The following is a 22,739-nucleotide window of genomic DNA, read 5'->3' on the forward strand; positions in this document are numbered from 1 at the left end:
TTTTTCCTTATTGCTATTTTTTTTATCCATATTTTTTTGTAATTTTCACTTTTTTTTTTTTTTTTTTTTTTTTTTTTTGTACTCCCACTATCATTTGACAACTTATCTTAAATTTTAGTGCTTTATTTTTTTCTTTGGAGTAGTTTCATTTTATGCACTTCCTCTATTTCTTTTTCCATCTCTTGCCCTTCTTGTATCTCTTTCAGAATTTCTTTTTACTCTTTTTCTTCTTCAGTATCAAGCTACATTGTGTTTTTCTTTTATACCATATTCTACTATAAAAAAAAATTTTTTATCAACTGTGTTTCTCATCCAATTTTCTTTCTCTTTAATTACTTTAATGACTGTTTCCTTTGCATTTTCTTCCCCTGGTACAATTTCTTTAAAAGTTAGTTTTTGGTTTTCCTGATCCATTTTCCATTGATGTTTGATTTCTTGAAGATCTGTCTCTTTTATAGTTTCTCCAACTTTCTCGGTCACTGATTGTATTTGTTCTTTTACTTCTTTTTTTAAAGCCTCATTTTTGTTAGTATCTTCGTTTTTCACCCTTTCATCCTTATTTTTTACTATGTTCAATTCCTTTTTTTAGGTCATTAAGCTCCGTCTGTTTCAGCATTTTGTCTTTTCAACTCGTTCACTTCTCTATACACTGCCTTGTATTCTGGTTTCAGATCTATAATTTCATTTATTAGTTCTGTAATCTCTTGATTTCTTAGAATATTTTTATAACCTGTTTCCTTTTCCAAATTGCCATGTGTTCTACCTCCTTTTGCAAACCCTGAAAATGTAATATCTTTGTAATTTTGATTCCTCTGTGGCATTTCCATGTTGCAGCTCTTTTCTGGGATGACACTCAACGGCAATTCAACCCTCCTCACATCTAGTCTTCTTTTCATTGGTTCACCATATTTTTTCTATCTTCACCATCCTCCATTTTGAATTGTTACCACTAAGTGAATTTACTCTAACATATCATTTCGGTCACTTGATAAGCAAAGCTCCCCTGTCCCAATACAATACCAGACTTGGCATTTCCTCCAACTTGTCGATAAAAGCGCTACACTCCAGAGCTCATTCTAGATGTCCGTTCCAGACTGTGGTTCGTCAGTATGTGTGTGTATATTTACCTAGTTGTATTACATGGGAAGGGAGCTATTCTCATCACAGTTTCTTTATTCAAATTACTCCAGGTATCCAGTACTCTGTGTGTGAAGCTATTTTTTTTTTTTTTTTTTTAGATCTCTTCTATAGTTATCCTTTTTGAGTTTTTTTCATGTCCTCTTGCTTTTTCCATTGTTCCATTTTAATAAACCTTTCCAATCTAGGATTTCCATTCCTTTCATGATTCTATAAATGGTCAACTGATCTCCTCTTTCTCTTCTCTGTTCCAGAGTTAATTTGTACAATCTTTGTATGTTAATTTGGAGAGAGTTGGTGCCAACTTTGTCATTGCTCTTTGTATTCTAATTTCTTTATATTCTTTTTAGTACTGGGTGTCCATAGTGTTGCTGTGTACTCCAGTTTTGGTCTTATTAGTATAACTAATATTTTCTTAAATCATTTCCTCATCCAAGAAATCAAATGCCACTTTTATTGACCTTAATAGGTTGAAGGTTTCTCTATTTTATTGATATGTTCAGTGTCATGTCTTTGCTGATTATTACTCCAAGGTCCCTTTCCAAGTTAACTTTTTTGACTTCTTCACCAATTTTATAATTTCTTGATATTCTATTTTTACTTTTTCCAAACTCTTGATATTGAAGTTCACTTCCCACTTTTGAGTCCATTTCCAGATTTTGTCCAGGTCTGACTGTAATGATTCACAATCCTCCTCTGTTCTTACTTTCTTTAGTATTTTTGTGTCATCTGCGAAGAAATTCATATAGCACTCTACTCCTTCATCCATGTCATTTATATATGTGGCAAACAGGATTGGAGCCAGTACCGAACCTTGCGTGACACCACTTATAATTTCTTCCCAAATCGAGTATTTGTCTCTACTTACTACCCTCATTTTTCTCCCAGTCAGGAAGTCTTCCATCCATTTCAATAATTTTCCTCTGATGCCATCTATTGATTCTATTTTTCTTATTAGTTTCTTGTGTGGTACCTTATCAAATGTTTTTTGTAGGTCTAGAAAGGCATAGTCTGCCCATCTATCCCTTTCTTGTATTATTTCTATTAGTCTCGAATAGAAGCAGGTCAGGTTTGTTGTACACGATCTTCCTTGTCTAAATCCAAATTGATTTCGATTCAGTATAGTTTTTTTTTCCAGACGTTTAATCCATCTACTTTTGATAACTTTTTCATATTTTTGCTTCTGTGCTTGTTAGGGAGACCAGTCTATAGTTGGTTGGATCTTCCTTGTTTCCTCCTTTATATATTGGTGCAATATTTGCATTTTTCCAGTCCTGTGGTACCTTTCCTTCTTTGAGTTAGTATTTAATTATATTGTATATTTTATCCATCAACACTATGCATTCTTTCAGTATCCAATTTGCAATTCCATCCAGACCATGTGATTTTCTGACATCAAGGTTTTTTATTTGGTCCCTGATTTCCTTCTGTGTTACAGTTATTTCCTTCATTGGGGGTGATTTCTCTCTCTCTATTCCCTCACACTTAGGTGAATTTTCAATTGTGAATACTGATTTGAAATGAATGCTCATAATTTCAGCCATTTCTAGTTCTTCTGTATATTCATAATTTCCCTGGGGCAGCTTTTCCATTTCTTGTTTATTTTTTAGTTTACCATTTACATACCTATAAAATAGTTTAGTTTGTTCCTCGCATTTTTCTATTATTTCTCTTTCATAGTTTCTCTTTTAATCTTTGCATATTTTTACATAATTTCTTAGTTTGATGCATGTTTGCCATTTGCTCTTTTTTATTTTTTTTTTGTCTTTTTTCCATCTTTTCCAAGCTTTGTCTCTTTTATCCTTAGCCTCACTACATTTTTTGTTGTACCAGCTTTTTATGTATACTCTTTCTTGCTTTTGTTGTGGTACATATTTGTTCACTCCCTCATTACAAATTTCTTTTAGTATATTCCATTTCTCTTCCATCCTTGTTTCTTCATTTAGGAATTTTTCCTAGTTTCCGTCATGAAAGAATTTTTTGAGTTTCTCAAAATTCATTTTGTTATACATTAGTCTGTTTTTTTCTATGTTTCTCATTTCTTCTTAAGTCCATTTGCTCTTTTAGTTCAAATTCTATTAGTACAGGGTCATTCTTTCCTATTGGAGTTTTGCAATCAATTCTGTCCACAATTTCAGGTTCTGACGTAAGTATTAAATCCAGTCTTGATGGTTCCTCATTGTTTCTGTATCCTGTATTTTCTTTTATCCACCGAGTCATTTTGTATTCAATGGTCATACCAAGTAGTATGTTGCCCCAGAGGTCTTTTCCACCCTTCACTGTCATTTTTTCCCAATATTTTTCTTTAGAATGAAAATCACCCATAATTACTATATTTCCTCTTTCATTCAGTTTATTAGTTACTTCATATTCGGTATCTTCCAACAGCTTGGAATTATCGCATTCTGTCCAGGACTGTTTTGGGGGGCACATGTACTACAATTTTTCTACTTTTTGTGTAACTGCTTTCAACTTTGATCATAACTGATTCTACATTGTTTTTTTCCTTCTGTTATCTTTATCACATTTAAGTCTTTCCTAGTCAAAAATAATACTCCCCCACCCTGTTTTTCCTTTCTATTCTTCATCCAACAGTTGTATAGACCTTGTCCCACAGTATTTGGTGGTAGAGTACTTTTTAATTTAGTTTCTACTATTCCCATTATGTCTGGTTTTTCTAATGCCAGATAGTAATTTAATTCATTTAGTCCTGAAATCATTCCATCTATGTTGGTATAGGCTAACTTTAATTTTTTCCTTTCTTGTCTTCTTCTGTCTGCTTTGTTTCCTTTTTCTTGAAATACCATTTTCTCAGCCTTAGGTCCACCACTCTCCAAAAAAAAAAGATAATTCTATTCAGTCTCAGTTCTCTTTTCATTTGCTTCATTTCTAAGTTCTTTTCTTTCTCTTTTTTTTCATCACTCATTTCTTTCTTTATCCATACATTTTTATAATGTTCATTATTTGCTAGATTTGCTTTTCTAGATAGTATTTCCTCTGCAATCATTTGTGACCTAAGTTTTACTTTTAGTGGCCTATATGGTTTTTCTTGAGTATCTTATTCTATGTCTCCTAAATTTCTTTATCTATACTTTGTCCTTTCTCTTGAATCTCTTTTAGAATTTCTTTAGTGGTCTCTTTCTCCTCCTTTTCTCTCTGATATCAAGGAACATCATGTTTCTCTTTAATACCATAGATTACAATGCATATTTTTTTATCTACCGTGTCCGTGACCAAATTACCTTTCTTTTTCATTACTTGGATTACCATTTTTTTTTTTTTTTTTTTTTTTTTAGCATTTTCCTTGACCTGTTGCTCCAGTATTTCCTGTTCTACTTTCCACTGTTTCTCTATTTCTTGGAAGTCATTTTCTTTGATCTCTTCCACTTTCTCGGTCACTGCCTGCATTTGATCCTTCATCTTTTTTTTAATGCCTCATTCCTATTCACATCTTCATTTTTCAATCTTTCATTCTCTCCCTTTATCCTATTTAGTTCCTTTTTCAACTCATCTATTTCCCTGTTATTTTCTTCATTGGCCCTCATTAATAGGGTTCCCTCTTTGTACATAATCTTATATTCACTTTTGAGTTCAATTATTTTATCTAGCAAGTTGTTGATTTCCCTATTTCTCATTATATTTTCAAACATGGGTTCTCTTTCCATTTCTATCCCTCTATACATAATTCACTCTATCAAAGCCATAAAATTATTTTTTTTCACACCTTTGGTATGTCTTTGGTGTTTCATTCAGGCATGTCTTTTTGGGATCACCCCCAAGGGCGATTCGATCCTACTTACTTCTAGGCATCTTTTTGTTGGTTCTTTGTCCCTTGGGTTTCTATTTTTTTTTCCATTTTTTTGAGTAACTGATGTGGAAAAAATAAAAATAAAATAAAATAAAGACACAAAGACAGTTACATTATTGGTCACACGTAGTATACTTCTCCATTTTCAATTTTTTTTTTCAACTAGGTAGGGTTGGCTCCAAATTTGTCCATCAGTGAAGCGCTGCCTAGTGCTTCGAAGCTTGTTTTCCGTGTCTTACTTCAACTGCTGCTGGAGTATGTGTGTGTGTGTGTGTATGTATTCTGACTAAGCAAACCCGTTTTTTTTTAGCATTTTCCTTGACCTGTTGCTCCACTATTTCTTTAAAAGATCATTTTTGACTTTCCTGTTCTAAAAATCATAGTAAAATAGACCTGTACTCATCAATAATGAAAGACTGATTGAATCTTTTGCACTGATTGACTACTCTCAAATCACAGCCAATAGCGTGACCAGAAACATTGATTCTGGAGATACTGGCATCCCACACTACATTTTTACTGTTTATATTTAAACCTAATATTAGTTTATGTACTGTATATTGCTCTTTTGCTTGCTTTTAACTAATAAATGTAGTTATAAAAAAAAAAAAAAAAAAAAAAAAATCTTGGTTTGAATTAAAAAAAAAAAAAAAAAAAAAAAAAAAAAAAAAAAAAAAAAAAGAATAAAAATAAATAAATAAAAAATAAAGTATTAATGCCATGATGCGCAGCCTTGCAGATGGGTGGGAGAATTGCGAATATGCATTAGTTAGTTTCCATGGGAAAAGCTGCAGATATGGGTCATGAATGGCAAGTAGCTGATAGGCAGGGGTCCACTGTATATCAAACTACCCCATATCTTTACTCACCAGAAATAATCCTCTTGTTAAAAAAAACTTATGGAGTGTAAACAAATCCAAATAAGACTATGGGAACAGGTGTGGACAGGGAGCTGATGAAAGAGTATTGGGATGGTTTGGACACATGGATAGAGTGAGTGAAGAAAGATTAACAAAAAGAGTGTGGAAAGCAGAGATGGATAAAGTGAACTTGAAGGGATGACCGAGAATGAGGTGGAGTGAAAGAGGTTTTGATCATGAGGGGAATGTCTGTTGAGCAACAGGAAAGAAAAACAAACCTTTAGTTTAAAATAAAGCTGCAATAGTAGGAAAATAAACAATAATCCCATCCAGCGTTTGATTTCTTAGCAGGATACCGGCATACCAACAAAATAAAACAAAGTTTATGACCATATCAAACCTCTCTTACCTGTCTCATCTTCCCCACATGCACAGGATAATATTTCTTCATCAATATGAGAACAAAAAGAGTTGCTCTGCACGTTACGTAAACGAGCAGATACACAAAGGATGCATGGTTTCTCGTGACTCATTCTGCAACCTGCAATAAAGGTTATTCCCATATAAATCCAGAAGTTTCTTCAAATACAAAGATTTGTAGTTGTAAATATTTACATAAATATCTAGCAAGACATACTTTCTTTGGGTTTGGTAGAATTCTTTGAAGAAGCCAACAGGGAGGAATTCATGAACACTATAGACACTGGGGAGAAACGAAGTCTATACCTTTATGCATACATACAAATACCAAAGGCTTTTTCCCCCTTACAAGGGAGATAGCCAAAAAGAAAAAGGCATAAAAACAATTCCCACCCATTCCATCCCCAACACACTCCACTCCCCTGGGTCAGAGGCAATGTTGCAAGGCACAGCACGTCCACAGCAAGGCCGCTTCATTAAATCAATGACCCCCCCCCCTCTCCATCCCCTCATGCAGAAAAGCAGAAGACGGGGAAAAATGTCTTCGGACTGCATCAAATTTTTCTCACACATACTACCTTACCCCCATCCCCACACCCATTCCACCTCATGCATCACATCATCATCCATATACAACCATTCTCCATTCACCCCTGTCTTCTGTCCTCTCCCGTCCTTCCTCAACAGACATTCCCCTCTTCCCCAAAGCCCCTTTCACCCTATCCATCTCATCCTAGGTCATCCCCTCATGTTCACTCACTCCACATCTGCCTTCCATACCTCTTTTACTAGTCTTTTTTCACTCATTCTTTCCATGTGTCCAAACCATCCCAATACTCTTTCTTCCACCCTATCTCCCAACTCCATTACCACCCCTGTTCTCCTCCTGACCTCCTCATTCCTCACTATCTAGCCTATCATATCTATCTATATCACTCTATCTAGCCTATCATACTTCTCAGACACCTTATCTCATACACATTCAAACTCCTCCAATCGCTCTCTCTTAATGCTCACTTCCTGTCTGCTGCCACTTTCACCCCTTGTACAACTCATCACCTTACTTTTACCCACATCTATCTTCAACTTTCTTCTTTCACACACTCTCCCAAACTCTGTGACCAACTTCCTCAATACCTCCTCCAATCCTGCTAAAGTGCAGTGTCGTCTGCAAACAACAGCTGGCTCACCTCCCACTTTTCTCCATTTTCTTTTAACATCTCCAATCCCTGACCCACCACCCTTGCATTTACCTCTCGCACCACCCCATCCATGTACAAGTTGAACAGCCAAGGCGACATAACGCATCCCTGACGAAGTCCCACCTTTACCTCAAACCACTCACTCTCTCCATTTCTAATCCTGACACATGCTCCACTACTCTCGTAAAAACTCTTGACAGGTCCTAGAAGCTTTCTTCCTATCCCATATATCTGCAAAACCTCCCACAGTGCCTTCCTGTCTACACTGTTGTAAGCCTTTTCCAGATCCATAAAAGCCCAAAAAAACATCCTTACCTTTTCCTATAGCTTTCTCACATATCTGTCTTACCACAAAAATCTGATCTACGCAACCTCTACCTGTCCTAAATCCACACTGCTTCTCGCCAATCACTCCCTCTGTTCCTCTCCTAATCCTCTCAATCAAGATCTTCCCATAAGCCTTCCCAACTACACTTAACAAGCTAATCCCTCTGAAACTACTACACTCACATTTGTCTCTTTTTCCCTTGTAACTATACAGGCACTCCTCCAGTCCTCCAGCACTCTACCCTCTCTCCAGCAAACATTAAATAACTTCACCAGCCAGTCGACCATCGCTGTACCTCCTTTTTTTAGACATTCTGCATGGCATCCATCCAGACCAGGTGGCTTTCCTGCTCTCATCATCTTAACAACTGCCTTCACTTCACCCTTCCTTATTTCTCCTCCATTCTCCTCACTCATCACTCTCATTTTCTTAGCACCTCCCACTGCAACTATCTTTCCCTCCCTATCCTCCTTCACATTTAGCAACTCCCTAAAATACTCTGCCCATCTTCCTCTTACTGCCTTCTCTTCCATTATGATCTCTCCATCTGCACCTTTTATCTTTTCTTCTCTACCTGATTTGCCTCTTCCTCTCTTAATTTCTTTCCAAAACATCTTTTTATTACTTTCAAAATTTTCTGTCATACTCTTACCCCATTTCACATCTCTCCTCTTTGCCTCCTTTACCTTGTGCTTTACTTCTCTTCTTTTGTTTGTACCTCTCATACGACTCCCTCGTCCTATTTTGTAACCAGTCTGTGAAAGCTTGCTTCTTCTCTTCTACAACCTTCTTTGGTTCCTCATCCCACCACTCACTACCCTTCCTTCTATTTCCTCCCATCTTTCTTGTTCCACATACCATCTTAACACACTTTGTGACTCCCTCCTTGAATCATCCCCATTCCTCCTCCACTCTTAGTTCTACTCTATCCTTCACTCCCTCCCACTCCTCTCTCAGCTTCTTTTTGTACTCCTTCTCCTTTTCCTTCTCATTTAAAGAATTCACCCTAAGCACCTCCCTACCTTTTGTCCTTTTCCTCTTTCTCCATCTATCCTCCATTCTCAACTTACCTTCCACCAAAAACTGATCTGATATTCCTCCATTTTCCCCTAAGAACATGTACATCCTTAACTCTTTTCCTTTTCATGTAAAGAGTTCACTCTAAGCACCTCCCTACCTTTTGTCCTTTACCTCTTCCTCCATCTATCCTCCACTCTCAACTTAACTTCCACCAAAAAATGATCTGATATTCCCCCACTCTCTCCCCTTAGTATATGTACATCCTTAACTCTTCCTATCACTGTATTTGCTATCATCAACTCTCTAGACACATCTCCACCATCAACTCTCCACTATTATTTTTTCCTGGAACTCCACATTTCCCAACCACTCCGTCAATTGGTTAATTTCTACCCTAGCATTAAGGTCTCCCAATACTTCTACATTGACATTCCTCCCTAATCCCTCTATGCACTCTTTAAATCTATCCAAAAAGCCTCCCTTTCTTCTACACTCTTCTCACTACCAGGCCCATATGCACTTACAAAAACCCACATCTCCTTTCCCAGTTTATGAGTACAGTTTTTGAATAATTTTTAAGTACTGAATATAAAATTCTCAACTAAATCAACAATAAATGAAAATGAAAATATCAATATAAATAAAATTCAATGTGAGTCTCTGTACCTTTATGGTGCAGTTGCCTGTCTGTCATATCATCAATCAGTTGAAATATCACTCAACTTTCTCAGCTGCTTCTTGTACTCCTTCTCCTTTTCCTTTTCATGTAAAGAGTTCACTCTAAGCACCTCCCTATCTTTTGTCCTTTTCCTCTTTCTCCATCTATCCTCCACTCTCAACTTGCCTTCCACTAAAAAATTATCTGATATTCCCCCACTCTCTCCCCTTAGTACATGTACATCCTTAACTCTTCGTATTATACTCCTATCTACCACTACATAGTCCATTAACACTCTATCTACCACCCTTCCATTCACCACCCTCTCCCATGTGTACTTATGCTTGACTCTCTTCCAAAACATTATTTGCTATCATCAACTCTCTTTCTAGACACATCTCCACCATCAACTCTCCACTGCAATTTTTTCCTGGGACTCCACATTTCCCAACCACTCCGTCAATTGGTTCATTTCCTACCCTAGCATTAAGGTCTTCCAATATTTCTACATTGACATTCCTCCCTAATCCCTCTATGCACTCATTTAAATCTATCCAAAAAGCCTCCCTTTCTTCTACACTCTTCTCACTACCAGGCCCATATGCACTTACAAAAACCCACATCTCCTTTCCCAGTTTATGAGTACCTGAGTACAGTTTTTGAGTACTGAATATAAAATTCTCAACTAAATCAACAATAAATGAAAATGAAAATATCAATATAAATAAAATTCAATGTGAGTCTCTGTACCTTTATGGTGCAGTTGCCTGTCTGTCATATCATCAATCAGTCGAAATGTCACTCAATTTTCTGAAAATTTTGGAAACAAGTCTAGATTATGATTATCCCTGTAAACATAGTTTCATATGTTCAACTACAGCATCATGAAATTTCTTGAAGTAATCATGGTAGGTTATTCTAATAGTTTCCTGATAGTTTAAGATCATTTCAGGAAAATCTACCATGGTAGCAGTTGTTTGTAAGCATCTGAACTGTTCTTGTATTTTCTGAAATGTTCAATGTTCTACAAAGCCATTATAAACAAAGTTTTTCAGCCCACCCAATCAATATCAACTAGAATGCCAAGTGTATTTTCAATTCTCTATCACTATCTAAAGTTTCTTTTAATACCACATTGCCACTGGATGATAAAATATTGGTACTGGGCAAAGTAAGCAAAATGAAATATCACTGTCAGCAGCTAGTTACATTAGTTGGATTAGGGAATGGCAATATGCTGTTTAGTTCTCATCACTGTCCTATGATGGGAACATCAACCCATTTATTCTAAAATTTAACTTCTCAAATCTTATTTCTCATTAATTTATAAAAAAAAAAAAAAAAAAAAAAAAAAAAAAATTAACGTATCTTTAACATTAGCATATTTTAGAACATTGGCCTCATTTCATTTTAGCATGATGAAATAATAATTATTATTTCATCATGCTATTTCCTGATGAAATGAGTGAAAAAGGTGGTGCTCATTAAAAAAAAAAAAAAAAAAAAAAAAAAAAAAAAAAAAAAAAAAAACATTAGAAGAAACTGGCAAAAAAGGGCCTAACTCAAATATTTGTCAACAAGAACTGATGCACAACCATAAAAATTTCTAAGCACAACAATGTGCCAAGCATGCTGAAACTCACAGCAAACATACATTTCATTAATTACTTCCTAAACCCCAATCTCTTAAAGATTAAAAAAAAAAAAAAAAAAAAAAAAAAAAAAAAAAAAAAAAAAAAAAAAAAAAAAAAAAAAAAAAAAAAAAAAAAAAAGACATTTCCAGTAGAACACCCTTATTAATCATCCAATCAATGGTCAAATTATATCTTCACCTCCCCATGTATCCAAAATAGTTAACACTCCCTACCATTAGGCCACACAAATCACAGATCCAAATTTATATCCCTTGAATCAGAGCCATCCCTGGAACTCCCACACACTCCCCACAAGATTGCAACCATCCATTCACAAGAGCAGAATACAACATTTTCTTCAACTGTAAAAAAACTACCCCAGACCCAGATAACATACCATGTGACATGATAAGGTACCTGAATCCATCTGCAACATCCTATACACCTCTTACACAGAATAAGGATGGAGGGTACCCGCAACTGCTTGGGGACAAGCTATTATCATTCCTTTCCCCAATTAAGTTAAAGACAAAACCTCTTCAAATAACTACTGCTACAAACTTTCTCCAGGGCCATCACTTTCTTCAGAACTTCCTTCTGTCCAGTTGTGCAGTAGTTATCACTCAGGTCAGGTCAACTGGTAGCTGCTTCATATAATGATATGGCGAATGGTTGTGTTAAAGTGTTCAGCGCTGATGAGGTACAATCTCTACTTAGTAGAATTAAAGCCTTAGAGGATGCTGTAAAGTGCCTTAAAGAGGAGAATCGAGTTCTCCGCTCGAAGGCTAAAAAATACCAAAGAAAAACCAAGTTGGACAAACCAAGCCTGGATGGATAACTGTGAAAAATATGATACAGAAAGATGGGGAAAAAGGCTTCACCAGGCCTGCTCGATTGCAGGAACTCATTTCAATCTCTTGAGGGTCTACAGGAAGAAGAAACAAAGGAAATTCAAGAGAAGAAATGTGGGAGATAGTCTAGGCTCTAGCGATCATCAAGAAATAAGATTTAATATTATTTGGGAAGAATTAAAAAGTACAAATAACATCCAAGTACCAGACTTCAGAAGAGCCAATTTTGATATGATAAAAACCTATTTGAAATTGAATATGAAATGTCATACGGATGATTTGACCATCAGCCAGGGGGACATAACACATCCCTGACGAAGTCCCACCTTTACCTCAAACCACTGTCTCCATTTCTAATCCTAATACAAACTCTATTACTCTCGTAAAAACTCTTGACTGCTCTTAACAGCTTTCCTCCTATCCCATATATCTGCAATACCTCCCACAGTGCCTTCCTGTCTACCCTGTCATAAGCCTTTTCCACATGCATAAAAACCCAAAATACATCTTTACCTTTTCCTATAGCTTTTTCGCATATCTGTCTTACCACAAAAATCTGATCTACACAAACCCTACCTCTCCTAAAACCACACTGTTCCTCACCAATTACTCCCTCTGTTCCTCTCCTAAGCCTTCCCAACTACACTTAACAAACTGATCCCTCTGAAACTACTACACTCACACTTGTATCCTGCTCCCTTGTAAAGTGGAATTATACAGGCACTCCTTCAGTCCTCTGGCAATCTACCCTCTCTTAAACATTAAATAATCTCACCAGCCTGTCCACCATCACTGTACCTCCTTTTTTAAGACATTCTGCATGGTATCCATCCAACCCAGGTGCTTTACCTGCTCCCATCATCTTAACAGCTGCCTTCACTTATCTTTCCTTATTTCTCCTCCATTTCCTTCACTCATCACTGTCATTCTCTTAGTGCTTCCCACTGCAACTACCTTTCCCTCCCTATCCTTCACATTTAACAACTCCCTAAAATACTCTGGGCACCTTCTTCTCACTGCCTTCTCTTCCATTATCATCTCTCTGTCTGTACCTTTTACCTTTTCTTCTCTACTTGATTCACCTCCTCTTCCTCTCTTAATTTCTATCCAAAACATTTTTTTATTACTTTCAAAATTTTGTCATACTCTTATCCTTTATCCTGACACACTTTGGGCACCAACATTCCATATTTTCATTTAAATGGCTGGCCTTTTTCCATAACACCGGAACTATTTCTATTTACTTACAATGGCACTCTATTGTGAGAAAAAATCTTAAGAGCACACTGGGAAAAAATTAACTTGTATGTGATAAGTAAAATAATAACAGGTATACCATTCAATTTACAGGTTGCACTATGGTCACCTTTACTTCAAAGATGATACATTTATATACTTTTCAGGGCATCAGTGCAATATCAAAGATAATATCAATATAAGGCATAATACATCTGATAATATTACTAGGTACATAAGTCAAGAGTCCCCTATGGAAACACCCAGTGTACCAGGTAGGGCCTTTATCCAGTCAATTTATAGTTTCACCCAACCAACGATTTTGATATGTGGCTTACGTGTTTCTGGTGAGAAATGTTGTGATATGAACGATGGTGTACATAATTTCCGTTGCAAATGCATACTTTAGTAATTAATTAATTATTGATATTATGCACTTACGCCTACATCTCCCCAATGATCTGGGGGGACCTGTGGGAAATCGGGGTTTTGGGTAGGGAGCACTAATAAATCTAGTAATGCGCATTGCAAAACAGGTATAAAATGAACAAGACCACATAAAAAAAAAAAAAAAATTACACCTTTGAGGTCTGGAGTGTGGTCGGCTAACGCAAGTGGTAGCCATGTTTGCTTACCAAGTTACCAATGATTTGAAATATTTGTCGCTACATCCGCTACATTTAGTGAAGGCCACTCCACCTGTGCAGGAGTTGCTAACTGTAAACTAACTTAATCTATCCTAACATAACCTAACCAATTTATAGTTTCACCCAACCAACGATTTTGATATATGGCTTATGTGTTTCTGGTGAGAAATGTTGTGATATCAATGATGGTGTACATCATTTCCGTTGCAAATGCATACTTTTCAAGTAATTATTGAAGTTATGCACTTATGCCTACTTCTCCCCAACGATCTGGAGGGGGACCTGTGGAAAATCGGGGTTTTTGGGTGGGGAGCACTAATAAATCGAGTAATGCACGTTGCAAAACGTATAAAATGAACAACAAAGAAAAAAGATATAGAAAACATAAATTTAACCTTTGAGGTCAGGAGTGTGGTCGGCTAACAAGTGGTAGCCATGTTTGTTTACCAAGTATCCAACGATTCGAAATATTTTTCACTATACATTTAGCAAAGGCCACTACACATGCGCAGGAGTTGCTAGACGTAAACTAATGTAACCTAACTGTTCGGTTAGGTTACGTTATGCTAGTTTAGGTTACGTTATGTTAGGTTACATAAGGTTTTGTTACGCTAGGTTATGTTACGATAGGTTATGTTAGGTTACGCTAGGTTAGGTTACATTAGGTTAGGTTATGCTAGGTTACGTTACGATAAGTTATGTTAGGTCACGTTAGGTTAGGTTACGTTACATTAGGTTATGTTAGGTTCTGCTAGGTTAGGTTACGTTAGGTTAGGTAGGTTACATTGGGTTAGGTTCCGCTAGGTTATGTTACGCTAGTTTAGGTTGCGTTACGTTAGGTTACGCTAGGTTAGGTTATGTTATCCTAGGTTATGTTACGTTAGGTTATGTCAGGTTATGTTATGTTAGGTTACACTAGGCTAGGTTACATTAGGTTAGGTTACGTTAGGTTACGCTAGGTTACATTACATTAAGATATGTTAGGTTAGGTTAAGCTAGGTTCAGTTAGGTAGGTTAGGTTACGCTAGGGTGTTACGTTAGGTTAGGTTACACTAGGTTAGGTTACGCTAGGTTACGTGACGTTAGGTTACATTAGGTTAGGTTAGGTTATGCTAGGTTAGATAGGTTAGGTTATGTTAGGTTAGTTTACACTAGGTTACATTAGGTTAGGTTACGTTATGTTAGGTTACACTAGGTTACGTTAGGTTTGGTTAGGATAGGTTAGGTTAGGTTATGTTAGGATAGGTTAGGTTACGTTAATTTATGGTTAGCAACTCCTGAGCAGGTGGAGTGGCCTTCGCTAAATGTAGCGACAAATATTTCGAATCATTGGTACCTTGGCAAACAAACATGGCTTCCACTCATGTTAGATATCACGCTCCAGACCTCAAAGGTGATTTTTTTTTTTTATCTTTTTTATGTGTTCTTGTTCATTTTATACCTGTTTTGCAATGCACATTACTCGATTTATTAGTGCTCCCCACCCAAAAACCCCGATTTCCCACAGGTCCCTCCAGATCGTTGGGGAGATGTAGGCATAAGTGCATAACTTCAATAATCAAAAACTTGGAAAGTAAGCATTTGCGACGGAAATTATGTACACCATCGTTCATATCACATTTCTCATCAGAAACACATAAGCCACATATCAAAATCGTTGGTTGGGTGAAACTATAAATTGACCTATCCCAAAGGGACAATTTATAGTTTCACCCAACCAACGATTTTGATATGTGGCTTATGTGTTTCTGGTGAGAAATGTGATATGAACAATGGTGTACATTATTTCTGTCGCAAATTGTCCCTTTATCCTTACTATGATACTATCTTTTTGGATCAAGCACCTAGAAATTCGCCAATGTTAACTGGTTATTAACTTAACTTGAAACACACACATCAGTGGCGCCACGAGCGGATGCGCCCGTATCTACACATTCCATAAAATCTCATCTGTATCAATTTCAACTGTTTGGCACATTCCAAGCAACCCCTTACTGCTTCGTAACCTGTGACAAGACCCCTCCGCAACTCAGGAACTCCTCTATATGTTAATTACTATTAGGTTCAACTATTAATAAATATCTCATCATTCCTCTCTTGTCGATGTTATGCATCGGAGACGTACAAAATGACGAGGCGGCAGCCACCATTAAATGAAAAAGTACTCCTTGATACTAAAGGATCGAACCTTCTCTCCTCCAGTGTTCCAAATACATCGACTACCTCGTAAACCAAACTCAAGACAGCTCATTTAACTTTACGGTTTGTTTTTACATCAACATATTACGATACCTGTGTGTTCATTGTTTATGTAGATCTTAACTTTTCCAAAGCAGGGTCATGCAAACACCTTTGATCGATTAGTACTACAACATACTTTTCCATATTGTTTTTACGACTAAACAACTTTCATTGAATTTTTTTTATTTTTATTGTTGATATGTCTTTTTGGATTAAACTAAACCACAAGGAGTATTGTACTAAAATACGATTTATAAAACACTAAAAAGAAAGCTACAAGCCTTCACATAGATAGTGGTTACTCGTCTGTTACAATTATCCATTTACCAATGGGGAAAATAGTAATAAACATTTCTTTTACCTTCATTGATAGTGAATCATGGTAATTAGTTGTCACCCAAGGTGATTGGCATGTTTGTTTATTATTCTAAGCATACTTATTATGCTGATGTTAAAATAATTACTATTCTGGTTCGCGACCATTTAATCCGGGAGACCATCCAATTATTCACTATCATTCGTATTAGAATTTTGGTACCTGCTGTTAAATAGCTTCATCGTGTGCTCTCGTTCCTGATGCAATTTCAACAAAGTTTCCTTTGACTTCATCAACACTGTGAAGTATTTTTTACATCTACATCATGTCGGATGTATTTTTCTATCTTCTAGTGGCGTCCGAGTCCATGATTATGGGTCGATTCGGGACTAATCTAATGGCACTCCGTTGCATTTACTTGATTGTAGTATGTGGGAGACTGGCCATTTTTAGACTACACTGGTGGTGCGTGGTTGGTGAGTAAGCGTCACGTGATCCCTAAAGGCCATCTTGCTTCCATGTTTCGCTTCTCCTCCCCCTATTTAATTGGGCGTACCAGTGATTTGCCTTTACAAATCGCTGGTACGCCCACATCTTCAGTACTTTGTCCAAACCTGGCGGCCATACAACCAAAATGACGTAGATTTGTTGAAGAGAATACAGCGATGAATAACGAAATTGATTCCAGCCATAGCTCATCTTAATTATGAAGACCGTCTCCGAAGAACTGGCGTAGTGGCGGTACTCCATCCGCCAACACCGACCGCGTCTGAGACAACCGTCTCCCATGCAGACCGATCCGGGACTGATGACCTTACCAACGCGAGCGGAAGCATGCGCACTCACCAGGGCTCTTTTACCTTTATTGATGCCATCTGATGGTACAATCACCCATTCCGGTCGGGTGGTGAAAAGGCCCGATTCTGCCACATCACTCGCGTCTCGCCCTACCCTCCGTGACGCTCGCTCCCAAAGAAGGGAGGGGGGAGAGTATTGTAGTGACGCGCCGCTGGTCAAAACCAGACTGGCCGTCACACAACTCGAGCTAGGCCCGTATACTCACTTTAGTTAGCAAGCGTAGTTAGCAAGACGTCTCGTCCAGCCAGCCAGCAGCCAATCAGAAACTTCGGAAAGCTCCCCGGGGATCCGGGGACCATCGCTGAGCTGGCAGACTCCTTTGAAAGGACGGCGTCTGGCCGAGACAAACACGCTTGGGAGAGATAATTCAGACACCACCGAGGACGTACATACTCGCTCCCAACGTGAACCACGAAGATTTCCCAACGCCGTTACCCGAGCTAAGGGCATTCTCTTCGCCTTCTCGCTCTGACGGTTTTATGCCTCATAACCCCCCTTTCGACTGTGCATTGCCCTTGGGGTCTTAAAACTTGCGCAGTCGACTGGTGGGGGAGGGAACCCCCTTCCGGTCTCCCGCATTCTAGCGGACTCGGCATAGAATTCGATCCCCGGCGACCGAGCCATTCCAACTCTACCGATAGACACACGGGCACCAGCCAACGTAGCGCTTTCCTTTAACCTCCGTTAGGCCATTAGTAAATCGTGAGCACAGACCGTATCCCACAGCCCCCCACCCCCCACCCCCAATACAATTTCCCTTACTTTCCTTTTCTTTCTATACACGACACTGACACACACACACACATTTTTTAAAGCCCAATAGCGCTTCGGCGCTATGGGCAGAATCAACCTTAGAGAGATCCGGCCCACGGCCGGTCAAACCAAACGCCCTGTAATCTGGAAGCTATTGGCCCAGCTGGAGATAGCTATCCAGAGACTCTTTACGAACGGCACTCAACATACGGCTATAGCAGAGGACAAGATAATCGAAGAACTGACCAAGAAGACAACGAAGACAGCATTTGCAAGAGAAGGACTGGACATTATTGACCCCCCGGAATTGAACGCCAAGAGAACACTGATAGTTAAACAAGTAGACGAACACATATACAATGAAGACCCGGAAACAATCAAACAAGAAATGGAACGACTTAACTCCTACATGAAAGTTGTAAACATCATCAAGATGCCCAACACGAAGACCATCATTAAAGTAAAGCTGGAAACAACGACAATGGTGACGACGAGCTTGAACAGAGGCATCCTAATATTCAGCCAGTCATTCCCCCCACATATACTAAGTCAAGAAACATATATACACTTACCACAATGCACACGCTGTTATGCTTATGACCACACACACAAACATTGTCCTCAACCAACCACATACACCATATGCTCAAGCTGCTGCTCAAGAGACCACAGAAACAACAATTGTCACAACGCTCTTAAGAAGTGCATCGCCTGCGGCCTCAATTACCCTACGTACGCAGCTCGATGCCAAGTAAGAAAGGACTTGATAAAGAAGAAGATACAAGACAATAAAGTACAAAACACACACACACACTCCAACACTTCATATGCCAACGTAGCCACAGGAAACACTGCTCAGTCTTCCTCCACACCAACACCCAACCCTATAAACCTGAAACACCTCACTGTCATAAACACAGCAATCATACACGCCAACATTAATGAAGCAGCACAACCAGGAACATTCCAACAGACAATAGATGACTATTACAAAGCAAATGGACTCCCAACAATCATAATCCCACCCTCTGTCATGAAACCCACAGCAGTACTAAATATGATCAACAACACTACCCACCCCCAATCACAACCAGAATCAATGGAAACTGAAGAACAGAGAAACAAAAGACCACACAACACAGAACATACACCAGTAACAGAACAACCCACAAAGTCAAAGAAAACAGACCACAACACAGACACAATTCAAATAATAACACCCAACACAACAAAAATGACAGACGAAGAAATACATCAAAACGTACACACACTCCTACAAAACAAAAAGATCAAATACATTTACACCAAGGAAATGCCTGAGGAAACTGTAAACACCTTGATAACACAAAACCTAATTGACCTGACCAAAGCCCCTATACAAAGACTGACAGAAACAGCATACAGAAAAACACAACAGGGATACTACGACATTCGTAAATACAAACCAACAGACACACCTCACTGGACAGTCAACAGCCAATAAACCAAGCAAACATGGACACAATACACATAATACAACACAACGTACAACACTGGACATTCCACAGAAGAAACCAATTAAGCAACCACTACCTAACACAAACACCAGACATTATATTACTCAACTTTATAGGGAGACACACAGTTAAAATATTCAACTACAACACACACACACTAAACACGTACAATGAAGACAACGCAGGAATAGCCATAGCCATAAAACAAAACATAAAATACAAACTATTAGACGACTTTGACGAAGACATGTTAGCCATTGAAATACACACAACAAAGGACCCATAATCATAGCCACAACATACCTCCCACCACGAAGACCATACCTACCAACACAAGACATACTGAAAATCACACAGAAATCACAACCAACATACATCATAGGAGACTTTAATGCAAAACATAAAACACTAAAACACACATACAATAATCACGTAGGTAAAAACATACACCAATTAATAACACAGAACCACCTCACCTTCCTAGGCCCAGACTTCCCAACATGCATTTCACACTTCGGAACAAGCAACCCAGACATGATATTCACCAACCGACACCACCACCTCACATACAGAATACACCCAGGCGACATAACCTCATCAGATCACATACCACTACATTTCACACTTTCCACCACAGCAATCACAATTCCCACACCACCTAGACTACTATACAAACAAGCAGACTGGAAGAAATTTAAAACAATACTAGAAACAACAACAGAAGAATACAACACAGAAACACAAATCAACACAAACACACAAATAAAGGACACAAAATACATAGACGACAAAATAGAAAACTGGTACAAATTGATACACAACGCAATCACACAGAGTATACCTACAACACACCACAAACAACTACCCACCCCCAAAACATCTAAAACTTTAAAACAATTAATATGGAAGGCAAACAACATAAAAAACAAAGCCATAATAAAAAACAACTGGACTCCACACACAACACAAACAATTAAATTAAACAATTACAAGCACAAATACTAGAGGAACACAAAACAAACTACGAAGAGACATGGAACAAATTAATATCAAACATTAAATTCAACCCAAAAAAAACCACAAGACTTCTGGAACACAATTAAGAAACTACAAGGATCTAACACTAACACTTCACCATACATAACACATAACAACGACAAACTACACGACGCCAAAGACAAAGAAAACGCATTCAGACAGGTATGGCAAAACATTTTTCAAATCACACCAGAAGAAAACACACAATTTGACACAAACCACGAAACCAAAATTCTCACACACATAACACAACACTACCACCAAACACAACCTTACGCAAACATAGACTTAGACAGACTAGACACTGACAACTACACCAGACAACCCATACAACTAGAAGACGTTAAAAACATAATCAAACACACCAAAAACAAAGCTCCAGGACAATCAGGGATAACGAAACAAATACTTGCACACCTGCCAAACATAACAATACAACTATACAACGAAACACTAAGCCTAGGATACTTTCCACAAAAAATCAAAAACTCAATTATCACATTCATACCAAAACAAAACAAAGACACCACACAAATACAAAACTACAGACCTATATCACTACTAGAATCACCGGGAAAAATATATGAAAGACTAATCACAAACAGACTCATGGCACACTTACATGAACACGACATGCTAAACCCTAACCAACATGGATTCACACCTGGCAAAGGAACACACACAGCACTCGCCATCATATATGAAACAATCGCAGACACACAAAGACATAAACATGCATGCAACATAATATCACGCGACATATCCAAGGCCTTTGACAAAGTATGGCACGAAGGCCTTAAATACAAAATACTTCAAACACACCTTCCAGACACCATCACGAAAACACTGTGTAGCTTCCTAGACAACAGAACAGCAAAAATCAAAATAAACCACTACATTGGACCATCCTTCCCTCTCCACAGCGGAGTTCCACAAGGAAGCGTTCTCTCCCCAACACTATTCAACTTATACACATCAGACATACCACCACCTTCACACGGAAGCTACACTATACAATACGCAGACGACGTCACACAGATAATCACATACCCTAACACAACAGGAAAACACATGCTTGCCAGGAAGACAGAACACGAAATCAACAAAATTAACACATACGAAAAACAATGGAAACTATCTACAAACACAAACAAATTCCAATTACTAGCCATCTCAACACGGCAACCACCACCAATAAAAATAAACATCATACCATACAATAAACAAGCACACATCCTAGGCCTCACCATCAACACACAGGGAATAAAACATCACATCAAAAACAGAATACAAATCACAAACAACACACTCAATAGACTTAGACGCTTCAGAGGACTCACAACAAAGACACAAATAAAACTCTACAAAACACTAGCACGACCACAACTAGAATACCCCCCAATAATCACAGTCACAAGCACACACACACACATCAAACAAATGCAAACATTACAAAACAAAACATTAAGAAAAATATTCAAACATAAACCACCATACCTAGAAACACAAGAACAACTTCATGAAACAGCAAACATAGAAACAATACACTCAAGACTAATAAGACTGAGTAGTAAAGCTTGTAATAACATACTAACAAACAATATACTGTAATACCACCACCTCCACAATCATCAAAACGAACACAAGATCACAAAAACTGGCCCAGAATTAAAACCATTTTAGGATAAAAACCAATCCTCCCGCCAAAACCGCGGCCACTAGCTAATAAAAAAAAAAAAAAAAAAAAAAAAAAAAAGGGATGTTACGTATATAGATTTAACGTAGAATAAAAATTAAAAACATCATATAAGGCACATTGCCCCACAAAACACACATATCCACAGGATATATGTGCAATAATTAAGACATCATAATAGTTATATAATTCACATGGCACACTAGCCAAGACCTCTTGGTAACCTCCCCCCCCAAAAAAAAAAACTATATATATACGTATAAATTAACTGGAAGCAGGTGTGACACACTCCATTACTTACCTTGATATAAATAAAAATAAGAACTCAAATTAAATATTCTAACCAATACTCACGGCACAAAGCCACTCCACTGTCACACCTGCTCCCACCTAATGTGAATATTTATTATATTATGTGCATAACGAGGGAAGTACTCGTAATAAACAAATTAAAGCAAATTATTAACAAGACAACAAACTAAATATTCTCAAACCCAAACCAATATCAACTATGAATAACTAAAATACGAGTCCTTCCCT

The 22,739-nt window shown here is 37.7% G+C and overlaps 1 protein-coding gene across 6 annotated transcripts in view; it reads right to left on the reverse strand.

Moving 5' to 3' along the window:
* LOC143027242 (SPRY domain-containing SOCS box protein 3) overlaps positions 1-16,749 on the reverse strand; it is a 97,191-nt gene extending 80,442 nt beyond the window's left edge. The window contains exons 1-3 of one of the 6 annotated variants that reach the window (XM_076188522.1): positions 16,581-16,749; positions 10,184-10,243; positions 6,215-6,346 (exon numbers count right to left, since the gene is read on the reverse strand). In XM_076188522.1, the coding sequence (XP_076044637.1) occupies positions 6,215-6,346; positions 10,184-10,211 (160 nt within the window). In that variant the 5' untranslated portion in view covers positions 10,212-10,243; positions 16,581-16,749. Of the gene's footprint in view, positions 1-6,214; positions 6,347-9,441; positions 9,524-10,183; positions 10,244-11,628; positions 11,766-16,093; positions 16,191-16,580 lie in introns of those variants that run through there. The other 5 variants (XM_076188546.1, XM_076188501.1, XM_076188511.1 and 2 more) reach the window with 5 other exon arrangements.
* Positions 16,750-22,739: the final 5,990 nt, after the last annotated feature.

The sequence above is a fragment of the Oratosquilla oratoria genome, chromosome 1, assembly GCF_046742065.1.
Source record: "Oratosquilla oratoria isolate Oo_2021 chromosome 1, ASM4674206v1, whole genome shotgun sequence".
Classification (NCBI taxonomy): Eukaryota; Metazoa; Arthropoda; class Malacostraca; order Stomatopoda; family Squillidae; genus Oratosquilla; species Oratosquilla oratoria.